This window comes from Parasteatoda tepidariorum, chromosome 5 (assembly GCF_982258835.1).
Source record: "Parasteatoda tepidariorum strain Cologne lab strain chromosome 5, Ptep-v5.0, whole genome shotgun sequence".
NCBI lineage: Eukaryota > Metazoa > Arthropoda > Arachnida > Araneae > Theridiidae > Parasteatoda > Parasteatoda tepidariorum.
In genome coordinates, this window is record NC_141759.1 from 11,316,229 (window position 1) to 11,331,150 (window position 14,922).

The following is a 14,922-nucleotide window of genomic DNA, read 5'->3' on the forward strand; positions in this document are numbered from 1 at the left end:
TCCCGTGTTCCCTCTATTTTAACGTAATTTATGAGTTTTATGCATTTGCTGCTTATGCGCTGTAAATAAGACTTATTATTTCTTTTCGTAATTTTCTTCCTTAATCTATCAATTCTTTTATCTAATCTTGGTTAACCTCTTTATACTTTTCATTAGTTTCTAATCTGCACTGTAATCAGCGTAAGGATTTCAAAAAAGGAGATCCTGACATGGTGTTAAGAAATTACAATGGACTAAACATTTTACAATTAGTAACTGTTAGGCTGATTTTTATAATTAATAAATATCATAACACATTTTTGCTGGCAATGAGAGCATCAAAAAATAAATAAAAATGACAACGCTGTTCTATCTTTGTCATAATGTTACAACATAATTTTTATTAACACTAAATATAAAACATAACTCTAAATAATAAATGTTCAAGAAAAACCTCACTAAAATAAATGAAACTAGCCTGTATGCAAGCAAGTAATAAAACAAAACATGCTCACTTAAAAAATTTGAAAATGATACCGTTTTAAATTGAGAATTAAATATAGTGAAAAATTAATACAGTTAGTTTTATTACTATACACTTAATCTTTATTTTAATGAGATGAAAAATAAATTGAATTTTATTTTAATCTAATAGTCACCGAGAAAGGCAACAAATAATAATAAATAAAAAATGGAGTGATTTTTAAAAAGTGACTTTAAAAAATGGTGTGAACTTTATTTGTGTCGGTATTTTCTTGGTGCATGATTTTGTATTTTTGTTTAGTGTTGACTTATTGATTCCTTTTTTCCCCAGTGTGATGAACGGGTATGCAGTTGGTATAGTATTAAATCATTATTCAAAAATAGCTACTGTCTATTAGAGAGATTTATAATAACTTGAAATCGCTCATAAATTTAAAAGTTTGCATACTTTATTTTAGGATTTGTTGCTTCTGTTCATTACACAAAAGTCTGATTATTGTTTACATAAATGAGTTTAATACTAAATTAAATATTACTTAATTCAGCATTCTTACTACTTACTAAGCATTCTTTTTTGTTGTTGAAATTGTCTAAATATTTTTAGCTGTCAATAAATCCATTGAAAAAAAGAAAAGGAATTAATTTACCCTTACCTGAAACTGTGTATAAGTGGAATATGAATTATACATTTGCAATGTTTAAAAACACTTTATTGAAATCAATATATTATAATTTACTATGCTATAATTTTTTTTATTCAATAAATAGTTAATGATAGATAGAATATCATATGTTAAAACAGCTTGAAAGTCAACAATGGATTTATTGCCTTTAAGACAGCACGAATGAAGAATTAACACGCACTTCTCAAATGAAGACGTCTTTTAAAATTATATTCGTCATATTCACACAATTCAATATTCATTCAGATTTCTTCCTAATAACAATTCCATTTACTGCATTGACTGGCATAATTTCTTTTCTCAGTTTTCCATCTAAGAATGCTTTCTCTAATGCCATTAAAGGCGATTCAAAGACTAAACCTAGCATAAAAGCTGTCAAGAAACTGAGGATCATGTTGTTGAAAAATATGAAGATCTGGAAAGCAGAAAAATTAGAATTGTTAAATATGGTATTAAAGAAAAAATTATAGAAAGAATTCTCTACTAACTATAGATAAACAGTCATTTTTTCAACGGCAAATGTTTTGTAAGATTTTACAAGGCTAAACTGTTGGCACGGTTTAAAAGATCATGCTTGAAGCATTTAGAAGTGGGATCCTTTATTACTCATACAAAATTTTCATCGTCCAAAATAAGTGTAAGAAGTTTAAAGCTTTTCTTTTTCAATACTGCTACGGTTAAAAAAAGCATTCTAATATAAAATTTGCAATCCTATAGAACAGTGATCCCTAACCTTTTTGTTGCCGCGGACCTGTCAACGTTTTATCGCTGATAGTTTTACCACTGCCTGCTGAGGGGAGGGGCAGAAGTTAGTTGTTTGCACTTTAAATGGTTCTGATTTAATAATTTTGATTTAATTGTATTTAAATATGTCATCAAAAAATATATATAGTTACAAGCGCAGTGTTAGTACGGTTTTAGATGTCGTCTTCTCTGTTCTCAATTAACCTCTCATCTATAAAAATTACTACCATTACCTACTATTGTTGTAATTTTATAAATGTGCATTTTGCAACAGAATTTTCCAGTAGGCCTCATTTATTGTCCGATTTTAGTTGCCCACAGGCAATAAAGTGGTGTAAGTTGGTAAGTACTTCATATTCAACATAAAACAAACAAGAACTTGTTTTTACATTTTGATAAAATGTTATAAAAAAAATTCTATTCGTCTCACAAGTTTATGCTACTTAGGTACTTTATTTGATATATTTTTTTTAAAGATTTTGTTTATTTAACAGTCTTTTTTGTACAAGATCTTACCATAGTCCGATGTCCTAACAGCATTGACTGCCTTATGGAACCGGTATAAATGCGTACAAGACCATAATGAACTAGGTACACCAAGTAACTCAATCTTGCGAATGGTACGAAGCCTTCCCAACTCAGAATACCATTGATGATTCCTGAAGAATAAAAGTAAAAACTATTATTACTCTATTTTGACCTAGCTTTCTTATAAAAAGACTGTTCCATGCTTCGAAAAGACGTTAAAAGTACTATCACGAAATATTCATAATCAGAGTTTATTATGTACAGATCAGGCAGTTCATTTAATATAATAACTGAAGTTAACCCACTGTGTAATTTCGAAGCTAAGGTGGTGGAAAAGATGTTAGATCTTCCTGAAAGTTCTGAGCCCGGAAGTGTGCTCCTTTTTCAGTAGTGCAAAAGGTTCTTTTATAAGAGACAGTGGTAGGGTATTTAACCTTTAAAACCCAATGCTAATATTCTATTTAACTTTCCGTTAGACGCGCGCACCTCACAGGTGCATCCCTACTGCACTTCCACCTCCTTTGCCGTCAAAAGATGTTTCCGGGGGTCGAGCCTAATGTTATGTTCCTAACTTTGGATTACTCAAATGTCCGTGTAAAACCGACCTTCGAACATGTCGATGGAGAGTTGGAACCGCTCAAATCACCCCTCTGGTGCAGCGCGACCATTGACACAAGTATTATGGATATAATATTTTTATGAATTAAATATATATATTTTATCTCATTTTCTGTCCTACTCAACAAGCAGGAATAAATGGTCAAGTTATATACACAGAAAATGTTTACGGAGTAAAACACCGCAGAACCTTCTTGCGTCAATTGGTTGAACATCTTGTGATGGAGGAAGAGATCCGACGCGGGAGCAAGAAACATTTATCTTCGGTACTTCGCTAAATAAGTTTTTTGATATTTATCTCTCTAAAGAGTCTTAAATTGGTAACAATTAACTATTTAAACTAGACTAAATTTCATTTGGCTTTCAAAAAATCAGAAACACCTCATAGGTACAACGCGATTAACCATGTCGGACACAAGTGCGCGACTAACGGAAGGTTAAAAAAAAACACAGCATATATGGCGCAAAAGAGCGCGGTGCTTGCACATTTAAACTTGTTACGAAATTAACCCACGAAAGTTAGTGGTACACCTAATGTATATGTTACTGTGAATGACAAAAATTTGTGGTTGTTGACTCCCCCCGGTAAATATTGACAATAATCACAATGCCGCTTTGGTAAATATCCGTAATATTTGCTAGGTCCAGTTAAGTGCCACTGCCCGGTATACGTTAGCCCCACATCAAGCCTTTTGAAGGTCACGTGCCACTGCCCAGTAAGCATTTAATCGGTATTCCGAACAGGCAGATATTAAAATATCAAATAAATATAATAATATCAACGAATAAATTAATATCAATTCGGAGGCACAGTGGGCCAGCATCCAAGGTTTCGTGGCCAAAATTAGTAGTTCGATAAAATTTGTTTCAAAATTTGGGGGGTTTTATTTAGGGGTTTTCATGTGCAGGTAAATTGAATTCATAGTTGAAATTTTGAAATACACTAAAAATACACAAAAAAAAGAATGGTGGCTGAAATATGGCGAGCAAAAATAATAAAAAAGTATAGTAAGTTTAAACAATTAAATATAGCTATGTAAATCTAATAATTTTCGTAATTTTATATTAAAAATGAAAAGCAAATTATATTTCCGAAGTAATATTACAAAATAACGCGAAAACATGAAAAAAAAAACAAATTTCTTCTTTTTCCGTATATTTAGCTATACGAGCAAAATGGAGCAGGTTTTTTCGAAGGAAGAAATATCAAAGAAGGCAACAAAAAAAAGTTTAGCTAATTACCTCGTGGAACGTTTGGGAACTAAGTTTCGAAAGTCAATCAAACATTGTAAAATGTCGAATGATAAGATATAAACTATAAGTTTGTCAAGAGATGTCAACTAATCCAACACATTGAAAAAGTGCACTATAATTTCAGACTAATTGCTCTGATAAAAATGTAACAGTAAGCTGAAATTTCTATATATATTTCTGAAATAAAAATTTAGAAGTTACATTTAAAAAAAATATTTTAGCATATTTTTCTGTACATTGTACTCTCGTCGGTCCGAAAAGTAAATTATAATGTTTGGAATGATTATGAATACTTAATTTGAGCTGCATTGAAACTGCCTACACTTATTTTAGTTAAAAAATTTAATTTTTGACTTTTGGCCAAAGATCATGGTCTTCTGGCCCACAGTGGGATGTAACAAATATTTCGGACATTCACCAAAGTGACTAAGTGAGTGTTGACATTCAACGGTTAATGTCAACAATTTGTTGATTTCAGTCACTCACAGTAGCATATATACATTTAAGGGTAAACGCCCTACCATTTTATTTTACAAAGGCACCTTTTGCATCCTTGTATCATGGGACGTGTTTTTCCGCTGACAGAATTTTCCGTAGAGTTAATATAAGCTAAATGTAAATAAATCTCAACTATTACATCGTTTTTTATGGTTACTTTGGTGGTGACTTTTGTTATCTACTTATAAATGACAATTAAGTGCAAAAGATTAATGAATTATAGATATTTGTGTAAATATTTAAAATAAATTTTTAATTTAAAAAAAAAAACATTCTTAAATATATGCTACACATAGATCATTGCTAAAATAAAAGTATGGAAACACAGTCAGGTCACAGGATTCCATGTTATAGCTCCTTATGAAAAAAATTGCAAGCGTTATGTGAAAAAAGTGATTTCTAAAAATATTTCAATGTCTCAGATATAAACCATTTCCACAACTGATGGAAGATTTTCACCCGAGATGCCTTAGGAGACAGACGTGTCTTGCGAGTTCTCCGAGCCGGGGGCTCGGTCGCCATGCAGCGGGATGACCAACGATGTGTTCCCGCCAGCCAGTCGTCACCACCTCCATGCCTTAGCGATGATCTCTTCCTCTCTTCGTGAGCGTTTGAATCAGACCTGATGACTGCAGTTCTTCTGCGACGTCGATCACTGATCAATGTTTGAAAGACAGAACAAAGATGAAATAGTTTTCAAATCCAGCCAACGTGAACACACCGTGTAAGCGGCAGTAGTAACTTGTTTAGCCTAGACGTACGTGAACGTGATGATTGCATTGACCTTTCGTTAGTAGCATTTAGGCCTGTCCGACATGTTAATGGCGGTCATTTGCGTTTGAAACCGATTGGTCGAAGCATGTTTCGCAAGTAGGAGTCTGGCTTTACTAACATCTATTGTCCTTCGGGTCCTCGCCCAGTTTAGTTACTAGCGGAGACTGGAGATGTTAATTATGAATTCGAGATAAGTAATCTTAAAAACAGCGAGATGTTTTCCTCAAGCAAAGCACAGTAGACTTCATTTTTGTTGATTACTCTCAACTCTTTTTCAAGTCACCACAGCTTTTCCGCACCATGGCAATGTGCCATTTTTCTCCCCACTTCAACTTTAGCATTATGCTTATCACCACAAGGTTTCACCTCAACGATCTTTACTTCATGACGAAGGGGTAAAGGGCCACCTTGGCCTCAGGGACCCCGACCAACCAACAAGACCAGACCAGACCAGATGGAAGATTTTTACAAAAGGCATCTAAATCATAATGAATTTTCCTTTTTTCGCGTAAACTGCAGAAAATGAACTTACCGCCTTGTCCCCAAGTACAGGATAATGTCATAAACGCTAGACACAGAGTCCAGGCCAGTCTATGAGTGCAGCCATATAAAGTTGAAACAAAGAGGCCTGATTGATGTTCTGTTCCCTGGTTCCACTTATAAGTCAAAATCATTATACTAAGGAATGTCATAAATGACAAAAACCATCCTATGGCATTGATCAGCTGTTTATAAAAAGTTTAATTTAGTCTGCAGTTATTATGAATAATTTCATTATGAGTCAAAATTCCTAAAATATTAAGGCTGTATGAAACTATATATGCATGAGTACTATATACTGAAACTAAAGTGTTAAATTTGAAGTTATTTCACTTTTTTTTAAAATATACTTTCAATTCATTTTGTTATCTATCTGTGTACCAAGAAGAAAAACAAGCAAGACCAGTTTGAATTTAATATTATCTAATTTAACAGGACCAGTTAGAATGCAATATGGTATAATTTATTGTAATCTAGTTATCACTGGTTCTACTAGATTAATGCGAATTTAGTACATAATACTTGAGAATTTTATCATATTTACGACTATTGACAGGTTAAACAACTTTTTCTGAAATTAAATGTAAACTTTTTGGCTATAAAATTATTTGGTCAAATTAGATTTTTAAAACTTTAGACAAAGAGCGTGCATCTTTGGTTTGCTAAAGATGGTATTTTTTTCTTTATTCTCCCTACGTAATTATGTATTTAAGTGAGCCGAAAATAAAGAGCTTTAGCTCAGCGTTTGACGCAGGTTAACAGTAATTTTTCTAGCTTTATTTTTTTAGCCTTAGAAAACAAGATGATTTGCAAAGAAATTTTTGCGCATGCTCAGTAAAGCTCAACCAGCGTTAACATTAAAGTTAGGGAAAATGATAGCCTTATGAAAAATTTCTCTAATTATCTTAATTTTTACCCCTCTTTTCTGTAATGCAATAAAAGTGCTAAAGTGAAATTTTTTTTATTTATTAGCTTAAATCAAAACTTTTCCATTTGCATATCGACTTAAAAATTTTGAAAGAAGCTAAATTTAACTGTTTCTTTCATACAATTTTAAAATACATTGAATACAATCTTAAAAATTGATCGTACTATTCAAACGTGTCTTTAAAGGAAGAAACACTAGTAAATTCAATTCTGGGTTTTTAAACATTAAGTGTTAACGCACTGCAATCATACGTCTCTGTTTATTTGTTTTGTTTCATTATACTCTACATGCATGAAAGTTCGAAGAACTCTGAAACCAATTAAAGCATAGCTGTCGAGAAACTCCGAGGAACTATCTGACTTTAAAATTTAACCGTAACTGAGACTTAACTTCGTTTGAAAAAAAAAGCAGCACCTCTGAGTGAAGAGGTTGAAATGTTCTGTTCATTTTCAAATATTAATGTTTCGTTTAATCTTGTCTGTAACGCTTCTGTTTAAATATTAAGTGTTTTCAAAAAATGGCCAGGAATAAATTCCTTCAATGGAAGACCTTGTTTATTTTCAATAATGACATCATTTTTTCAAGAGTTGCGATCTTTTAAAGCGAAAGAACAGCGTTCCGTCTTCTCCCTGAGAAATAGAAACTTGAAGAAGCGTCAAAAGAAAATACAGGTAAGGTAATTTTACTTTTACCTTTAACTAAGAAGTTAAATAAATATTATTGAATTAATTGAGTATATTCTAATTTTACAATAGTAATAGAGGCGAAATAGTTTACATTTAAAGATAACTAATATACTTAGCAAAAATTGAATTATAATTTAATTTTTAAAGAAAAATATCTTGAAAAACTGTATACTTTGCGTTTTTTTAAAATTTAAATAGTGATCCAAGAACACTTAAGAAATTTGTCTAAAAAATTATTGATATGATTTTTTTTCTCCTATATTCATGTACACACCTTCTGTACTAAAACGTCAAAATAATCAAGAATGAAAGCAAAATGTTTTTGATACACTGAAAAAAATTGTAAAATAAACAAGAAAAAATACTTTTGGTATGTGGCCTCTTTTTGTCGCCAAGATGTAACCAACAATTAATCCAACAGCACTAACAGGGATGTGAAAATGAGCTGGGGTGTATCCTTTGGCAAGATAAAAAAACCAATCACTGTAAAATTATACTGTATTTATTATTTATAATTATTATTTATAATTACTGTATTTAAAAATTGAAAAAAAAAGCATCGACCGTAAGAGATGTTACAAATTCAGAGATATTTAACCGTCGCATTAACATAAGTGGTGATAGGAGCACTCTAAATCTGTCGGGGTCACAAAGTTTTCCTAGTTTCCATAACAAATCAGTACCTTTGAAGGTACTGGATCGGAAATTGATCGTGCTTTAGTTTAGGTCAAAATTATGATCTGCGAATGGATGGATGGAATACGTCCTCCCTGTAAAACAGAGGACGCATTCACCAGTTTTTATAGTGTTCCAGTCCTTTCTGTATCAGAGTTGGTCAAAAAAGTAACTGATTGCATAGTCGATTACAGTAATCAATTACTTGTAATAGTGATTACAATAATTGATCACAGAAATCAATTACTTGTAATCTTGATTACAATTCCCCAAAATTTTGATTACAACTGTAATCATGATTCCAAGTAATTGCGATTACAAGTAATCACAACAAAAACAATTACGAGTAATTACGATTGCAAGTAATCAAAATATTGATTACATGTAATCGTGATTACAAGTAATTGTGATTGCTTGTAATCAAACTATACGATTACAAGTTATTACGATTGTATACTATATGCGAATTCATTATGTAAGTATGTATGGGTTTACATATTTTAATGTTCATAGAATAAATGCACGCATGCATGAACGTTCAATTTGTGATTCCTATATATATATATATATATATATATATATATATATATATATATATATATATATATATATATATATATATATATATATATATATATATATATATATATATATATATGTACGTACAATATACATAATTATATTGCAATATACTTAATGTAATACGTATATGCTTAGTGCATATAATTATGCATTTATGACACATGTTATGTTAGTTTGTAAAAAATGCAATGTTTTGTATTGTTGTAGACATAGACAATATATGTATGAACGCATATGAAAATAATGATTATACGTTTGCATGCTTTTATGTAGTTAAGTACATACATTGTATAAATTTACGATAATAGCACGTATATACAACGTACGTATGTATATAAAATTGTACGTATTTAAGTACAATGTGCAAGAATGTTGTTTAACGGTACAGTATATGCACATAGTTGCGTAAATAAAATGCATACATGCATTCATGTACATTTATATGTACATTTATATGTACATAGATATATGGTTTGTGCACGCAACGTATGTATTATACAACGTATATATGTAAATAATTACAAGCAATGTATAAATGCATGCGTACATTTAAATATATGTAATTACAATATACACATACATTGTGCATACATAAATTTTTTTTATATAAGTAATATTATTAAAGTTTGTTTTAAAATTTATTCTAAGGCATATAAAACTCGACTTCATATTTTTTCGAAAGCAAATGATAATCTTATTTTAAATATCTAAATATTATTTCCACACATAAAATGTATCGCTTTTTTGCCATTTAAAAAATTTCTATGAACCATGCATTATGTTATAAAAAATAAATCAGTATTGTCAAACATTTTACGAAAATTCCTGAAAATAATTTTTTATTCAAAGAATTTTAAAATGATATAGAACAATTAAAGCTGAAAACTAAATTTAAATATCGTTTGATTTTGTCATTTAACTTGCTTGAGTCATTATAAGTTAACTTACATGCATTTTATTTATTGCATTATACAATGTAACACATATTTAGACGTAAATGTAATATACACATATGTATACGTGTAATGTATGTATGCATGTACAATATATTTACATACATTCATGCATTGTACTTGCATATATAGTACATAGGGATATGGATATGCATACATGGAACATACGTGCATTGTACATGTGTGGATACATTCATTGGACATATATACATTGCACATATGCATAGATTGGGATAAGATGCATGTACACATGTAAAATTTGTACAATATATTTATGCACATATGTACTGTATATGTTCACACATATGTACATTGTATGTTCATTACATCATATGTGCATTATATGAATATACATCTGTACACTATATGTATATACATCTGTCCAATATATGCATCGCAAATGTGTGTATGTCCATACGTTATGCATGTCGAATGTATGTACATTTGTACAATATATGCATGTCGAATGTATGTATGCAAATATGTAAAATATAGATACGTCCAATGTTCGTACAATCGTACACAAATGTATTATGCATATTTGGATACATACATTGAGCATGAACATATTATGTACATGTACATAAATACACTGGACATGCATATCATGTACATGTATACATACATATATTGTACATCCTACAGATATACTTTTATTGTACATGTATACATATATTGTACTGTTCATAAATAAATTGCACATACATGCATAGGACATACATTGTACAGACAATGTATGTATGTTCGTACAAATCGTTCACATTGTACAGACAATGTATGTATGTTCGTTCGTAAAAAGCCTCTCCAGAAGCCTAAGAGAGAATAACGATGATTTGAAGGAGGGAGAATTTAACATCTCCTTTCCTATAAAAGAAAAAAGGGGGTCGTTACTATGCAGCAGCCAATGAGATTCAAGAGACTGCTAAAACAAGAAGGTATCAACATTGAATGGATATGAAAGTGAAGGAGTATTTAAGACCACTCACCGACTCGTGTAACCGAGTAAGTATGACCGACTCGGACACATGGCCAGAGACTGCAGCCACAACGAATCTTGGCTCTAATTGTGATGAAGCTGGTCATCATGCTGATGCCTGTAGAAGTTAACCTAAGTGTGTCAACTGCTGTGAGACGAACGCAAAGTTCGACTCAAATCTGCGGACTGGCCACAGTGCTCTCAGCATAAACTGCATATCACAAAGGAGAGATGTTCAAGGAATCCAATAGAGAAACGATTATTAGAGTTAATCTAATACATCTTTCAGTTGTAAGCCTTATGGCGCCACTCAATCTGCTGTGTACTCCAACCTTTTGAATTATATATTTTTTCATATTTATATATTTGCTTGAAGCCTTCCAATCGGAAGGCTGCTCAACGTACCGCTAGGAGATGGCTGTCCTCCTGCTGACAGCCCAGTTTTGTCTGCGCCTGCAGAGGGTTTGGTGCTGCCTCTCTGTGGGGTTCGGACTAGCTGCCTTAAAACTTCAAAGGTTCAGTCTCTGTAATTTTGTTTTCCTTGCTTTCGGACTCGAGTAAGGTGCTCTTTTGTCATGCGTGGCTCGGAGCCTTGCCTTGTGTCCGCAAATTGCTTGGCCTTCGAGTTGTACGGGTTGCTTTCGTGACAGCTAATTGTCAAATCCGAATACCCAATTGAGGGTGGGATGGAATATGCTTATTTTTACTCGAAATGCAAATAGGAAAGAAGGTAAGGTGGAGGAAGCTTTTAATATACATGAGAAACCTATAAAGTTAAATATTTCAGAAATTTAACACTAAATGACTTACTCGCGATTCAAATAGTTAAGAAGATAAGTTGGAGGAAGCTTGTAATATAGATGAGAGCATGCTGATAGGAAAACACCCATAACTATTACCAATCCAGCTAAGAATAATCCTCTTCCTGGCCATCTGCAATAATTATTAAAAAAATAATAATACTCTTTTTTCATTTAAACATAACATAGGAGTAAAAATTTCAGGGGCTGGACAAAAATATGGAAACAATTCTATGCTGACTCTATGCAAACAATCTCTCTTTTCACTAAATCTCTGGATTAGGCTTAAATTGCGTCACTCTTTTCCCCCACGACCATTGGGACTCTTTCGATTCAGATTGGCTGCCGCCGATCACATGGGTAATCAGTAGCCATATTTCTGACCAGTTTGAACTGCAAAGTACCATTATGCCCGATCTGTTATTTTTGACTTTCTTTGATTCATACTTTTAAATTAATAATGATAGGTTGTTGTGCATTTGGGTGTTATAATAAGTCAAATTTAGGCTTTAAATTATTACGTTAACCTGTTGGCAATCGCGTTATAAAACGACGGAAAGTGCGGCTGCATAGAATTGTCAGAGAAAAAATGGATTCAAAACTAAATCAGCTGATTATCTGAGGTTAGTTTAAAATAAATTTATTGACTCATTAGTTTAAAATTTTACATGACGTTATTTATTAAATAAGCAAAGCAAATATATTTTGCTTTTTTTTTCTAATTACAGATTTAACAAATTCAAATCTTCAAAACAAATCTTCAAAAAAAGAAAAAAAAGATTTTAAAAGCATTTTAAATATTCGAATGCTTTGTTTGCCAGAATTAAAAGTAAACTAATGGGACATATCACATATTTTTCAACTGATTAAATTTAAAATGTCTACGTTTTAATAAAAGGATATATTTCCTATTTGAGATCTTAGTTTCTTTAATTTTTATTACTTTAAATATTTATACATAATTGCAAAATTTTGTTACAGTGCAAAGTAAATTTGATATAATTAATAAAAATTAAAAGTTCAATAAATTTTTATAAAGAAATATTTATTATTGAACAAAACAAAACCCTTCTATTTTATTATTAAACGTTACAAAACTTCCATTTACTAACTGACTGTTTTATCTCATGCCCTATTTTTGAAAGTATCTGAAAAAATTTATTATTTTTTATTATATCTAAGTACATTTAACTGCATTTTTTTCACGACACATATAAAAACTTTTTGAAATGATTTTTTAAAAAAATTACTTTTGTGCAGAAATTATTTTGAACAGCAGATGTTTTATTTAAAATATCTATTCATATATATTATTTATTATTACTAATATTTATTATTATATAGGCTGCAAAAAATTTTTAAAAGTTACGAGGAAAAAAGTTGTAACAGATTATAAAAGACGAAAAGAGTAAGTTTTTACTTAGAGATGAGGTATTATTTTCTTCGAATGGAATAAAAATAAAATATAAAATTTGAGAGAAAAAAGAATTAAAAGAATAAATAGTAAATATTTAAGTCATCTTCAAGAATACAAAAATATTAATCAATAAAAAGTGGCGTTTAAGAATAGAAACTCCGTATTTCTACATTTAAAGTTGCAGTCACAAGAGAGTTGCAGTCAACAAAATGGCGGTGCGTCGCTACTTAATCTAGGTATCCAACTTTTCACAGCAAATGTTTTCGTAGACTTTACATGGGGGTGTTGTCACTACTTAAAAAATCGTGATTGAAGTTTTTAGAAATGGTGTTCTCTTCATCCATACAAAATTTGAATCGATCAAACATGAGCACAGAAAGTTAAAAGCGTTTTTTCATAATTACCCCTATAAATTTAAAATCATTCTTGTATAAATTTCAAAATCTGCGAGATAATCCAATGTTTGTTAATAAAGCAAGTATGCCAACCGCTCCGCTTTATGGAATTGTTTTAATAAAATGGTAGCATATTGTATAGTAAAATTCGTTAAAGAAAGATAGTTACGCCTACTATTTACTAGAGTAACCAGTAAATTGATGCTTATAATTTTTGATATTTAGTGGAGAAAAATACAAAATTAAATGTAACTTAAATTTTCCTACTATTAGAAAATACTATTTTACAAAGCAGAGCAAGTTGGCATCTCTTATAAAGTTTAAAATATGACAACAACTCATTTTGGAAGTTTCGAATTTAGTATGGGTAACAATACATAATAGTAACAATAACATAAAAGTTTCAAGCATGATCTTTCTAATTGTGCCAACAGGTTTGCCTGGAAAAATCTGCGTAAACATTTTGTGCCTAGAGAAGATTGTAATCGAAGTGTTTTCATTATTTTGTCCAACATCTGTACTTCATTAACTTGAATAAAGAGCTATGTAACATTTTTAGTCTATTTACTAAATGATAGTGAGATATCCATAGATAAAAATATAAACCAAGAGCGTTTATTGTTGTATGATTTTTAAAATTAATGCAAGCATAACCGTAAGTGTATCAATTTTACCTTTATCACGTCTACAGCGATGCCAGCTTGCTCAACTTTGGAGAGAAAAAAAATATGATCTAGTGGTAACGAAATTTAAGTTATATTTTCCTATGTGTAAGCTATTTAAAGCCAACAAATATTCTTCACATTTTTTTGGCCACCCACCCGTACGTGAAAGTCTGACAGTTAAATCGAACTGGTAGTTAAACCATTTAAGTTTTCACTTGTTTTCGGAAGGAGTAAATCTTTTATATTTTTCAGACTGTTCAACAATATCTACTTTAAGCGGGAAAAAGGCAATTTTATATATATGCTATAATTTATAAAAAATCTCGGTAGTTACAAAATGGTAATTTTACTCGAAAAAAGTCTTTCATACCAGTTTTTGCTCTATTTCGTCTTGGTATATATAGGCTTTCAGCCTTGCTCTACATTTAGAGGCACCTATCAGAATTCGCACTATAGGTAGTAAATTATAGCAAATATTATTACCCCTTAACAGTTTTATTATTTTTATGAAAACGGTCATAAGAAGGCATGTTTTATTTATTCAATATATATATATATCAAAAAAAGGTGCATGCATAATATATGTATTCATTTTTGTGCTTTGGGTTTTTTTTAAATTGAAATTTGAAACTCCATACATATTATGGGATATTTAATTAAGAAATAAAAAAATTCCGGGCGCAAGATATGGAGATATTTTTAAACATTTTTGATAAAATGCTTTTGAAATGCTTTTGCCAGGAA

At 30.8% G+C, this 14,922-nt stretch overlaps 1 protein-coding gene across 1 annotated transcript in view; it reads right to left on the bottom strand.

The window, feature by feature from the left end:
- Positions 1-1,251: 1,251 nt before the first annotated feature.
- The window catches only part of LOC107447278 (nose resistant to fluoxetine protein 6-like), a 57,045-nt gene continuing 43,374 nt past the window's right edge, over positions 1,252-14,922 (bottom strand). The window contains exons 10-14 of the mRNA XM_087163408.1: positions 11,712-11,834; positions 8,081-8,198; positions 6,094-6,286; positions 2,406-2,548; positions 1,252-1,560 (exon numbers count right to left, since the gene is read on the bottom strand). Coding sequence (XP_087019534.1) covers positions 1,384-1,560; positions 2,406-2,548; positions 6,094-6,286; positions 8,081-8,198; positions 11,712-11,834 — 754 coding nt within the window. The 3' untranslated portion in view covers positions 1,252-1,383. The remainder of the gene's footprint in view (positions 1,561-2,405; positions 2,549-6,093; positions 6,287-8,080; positions 8,199-11,711; positions 11,835-14,922) is intronic.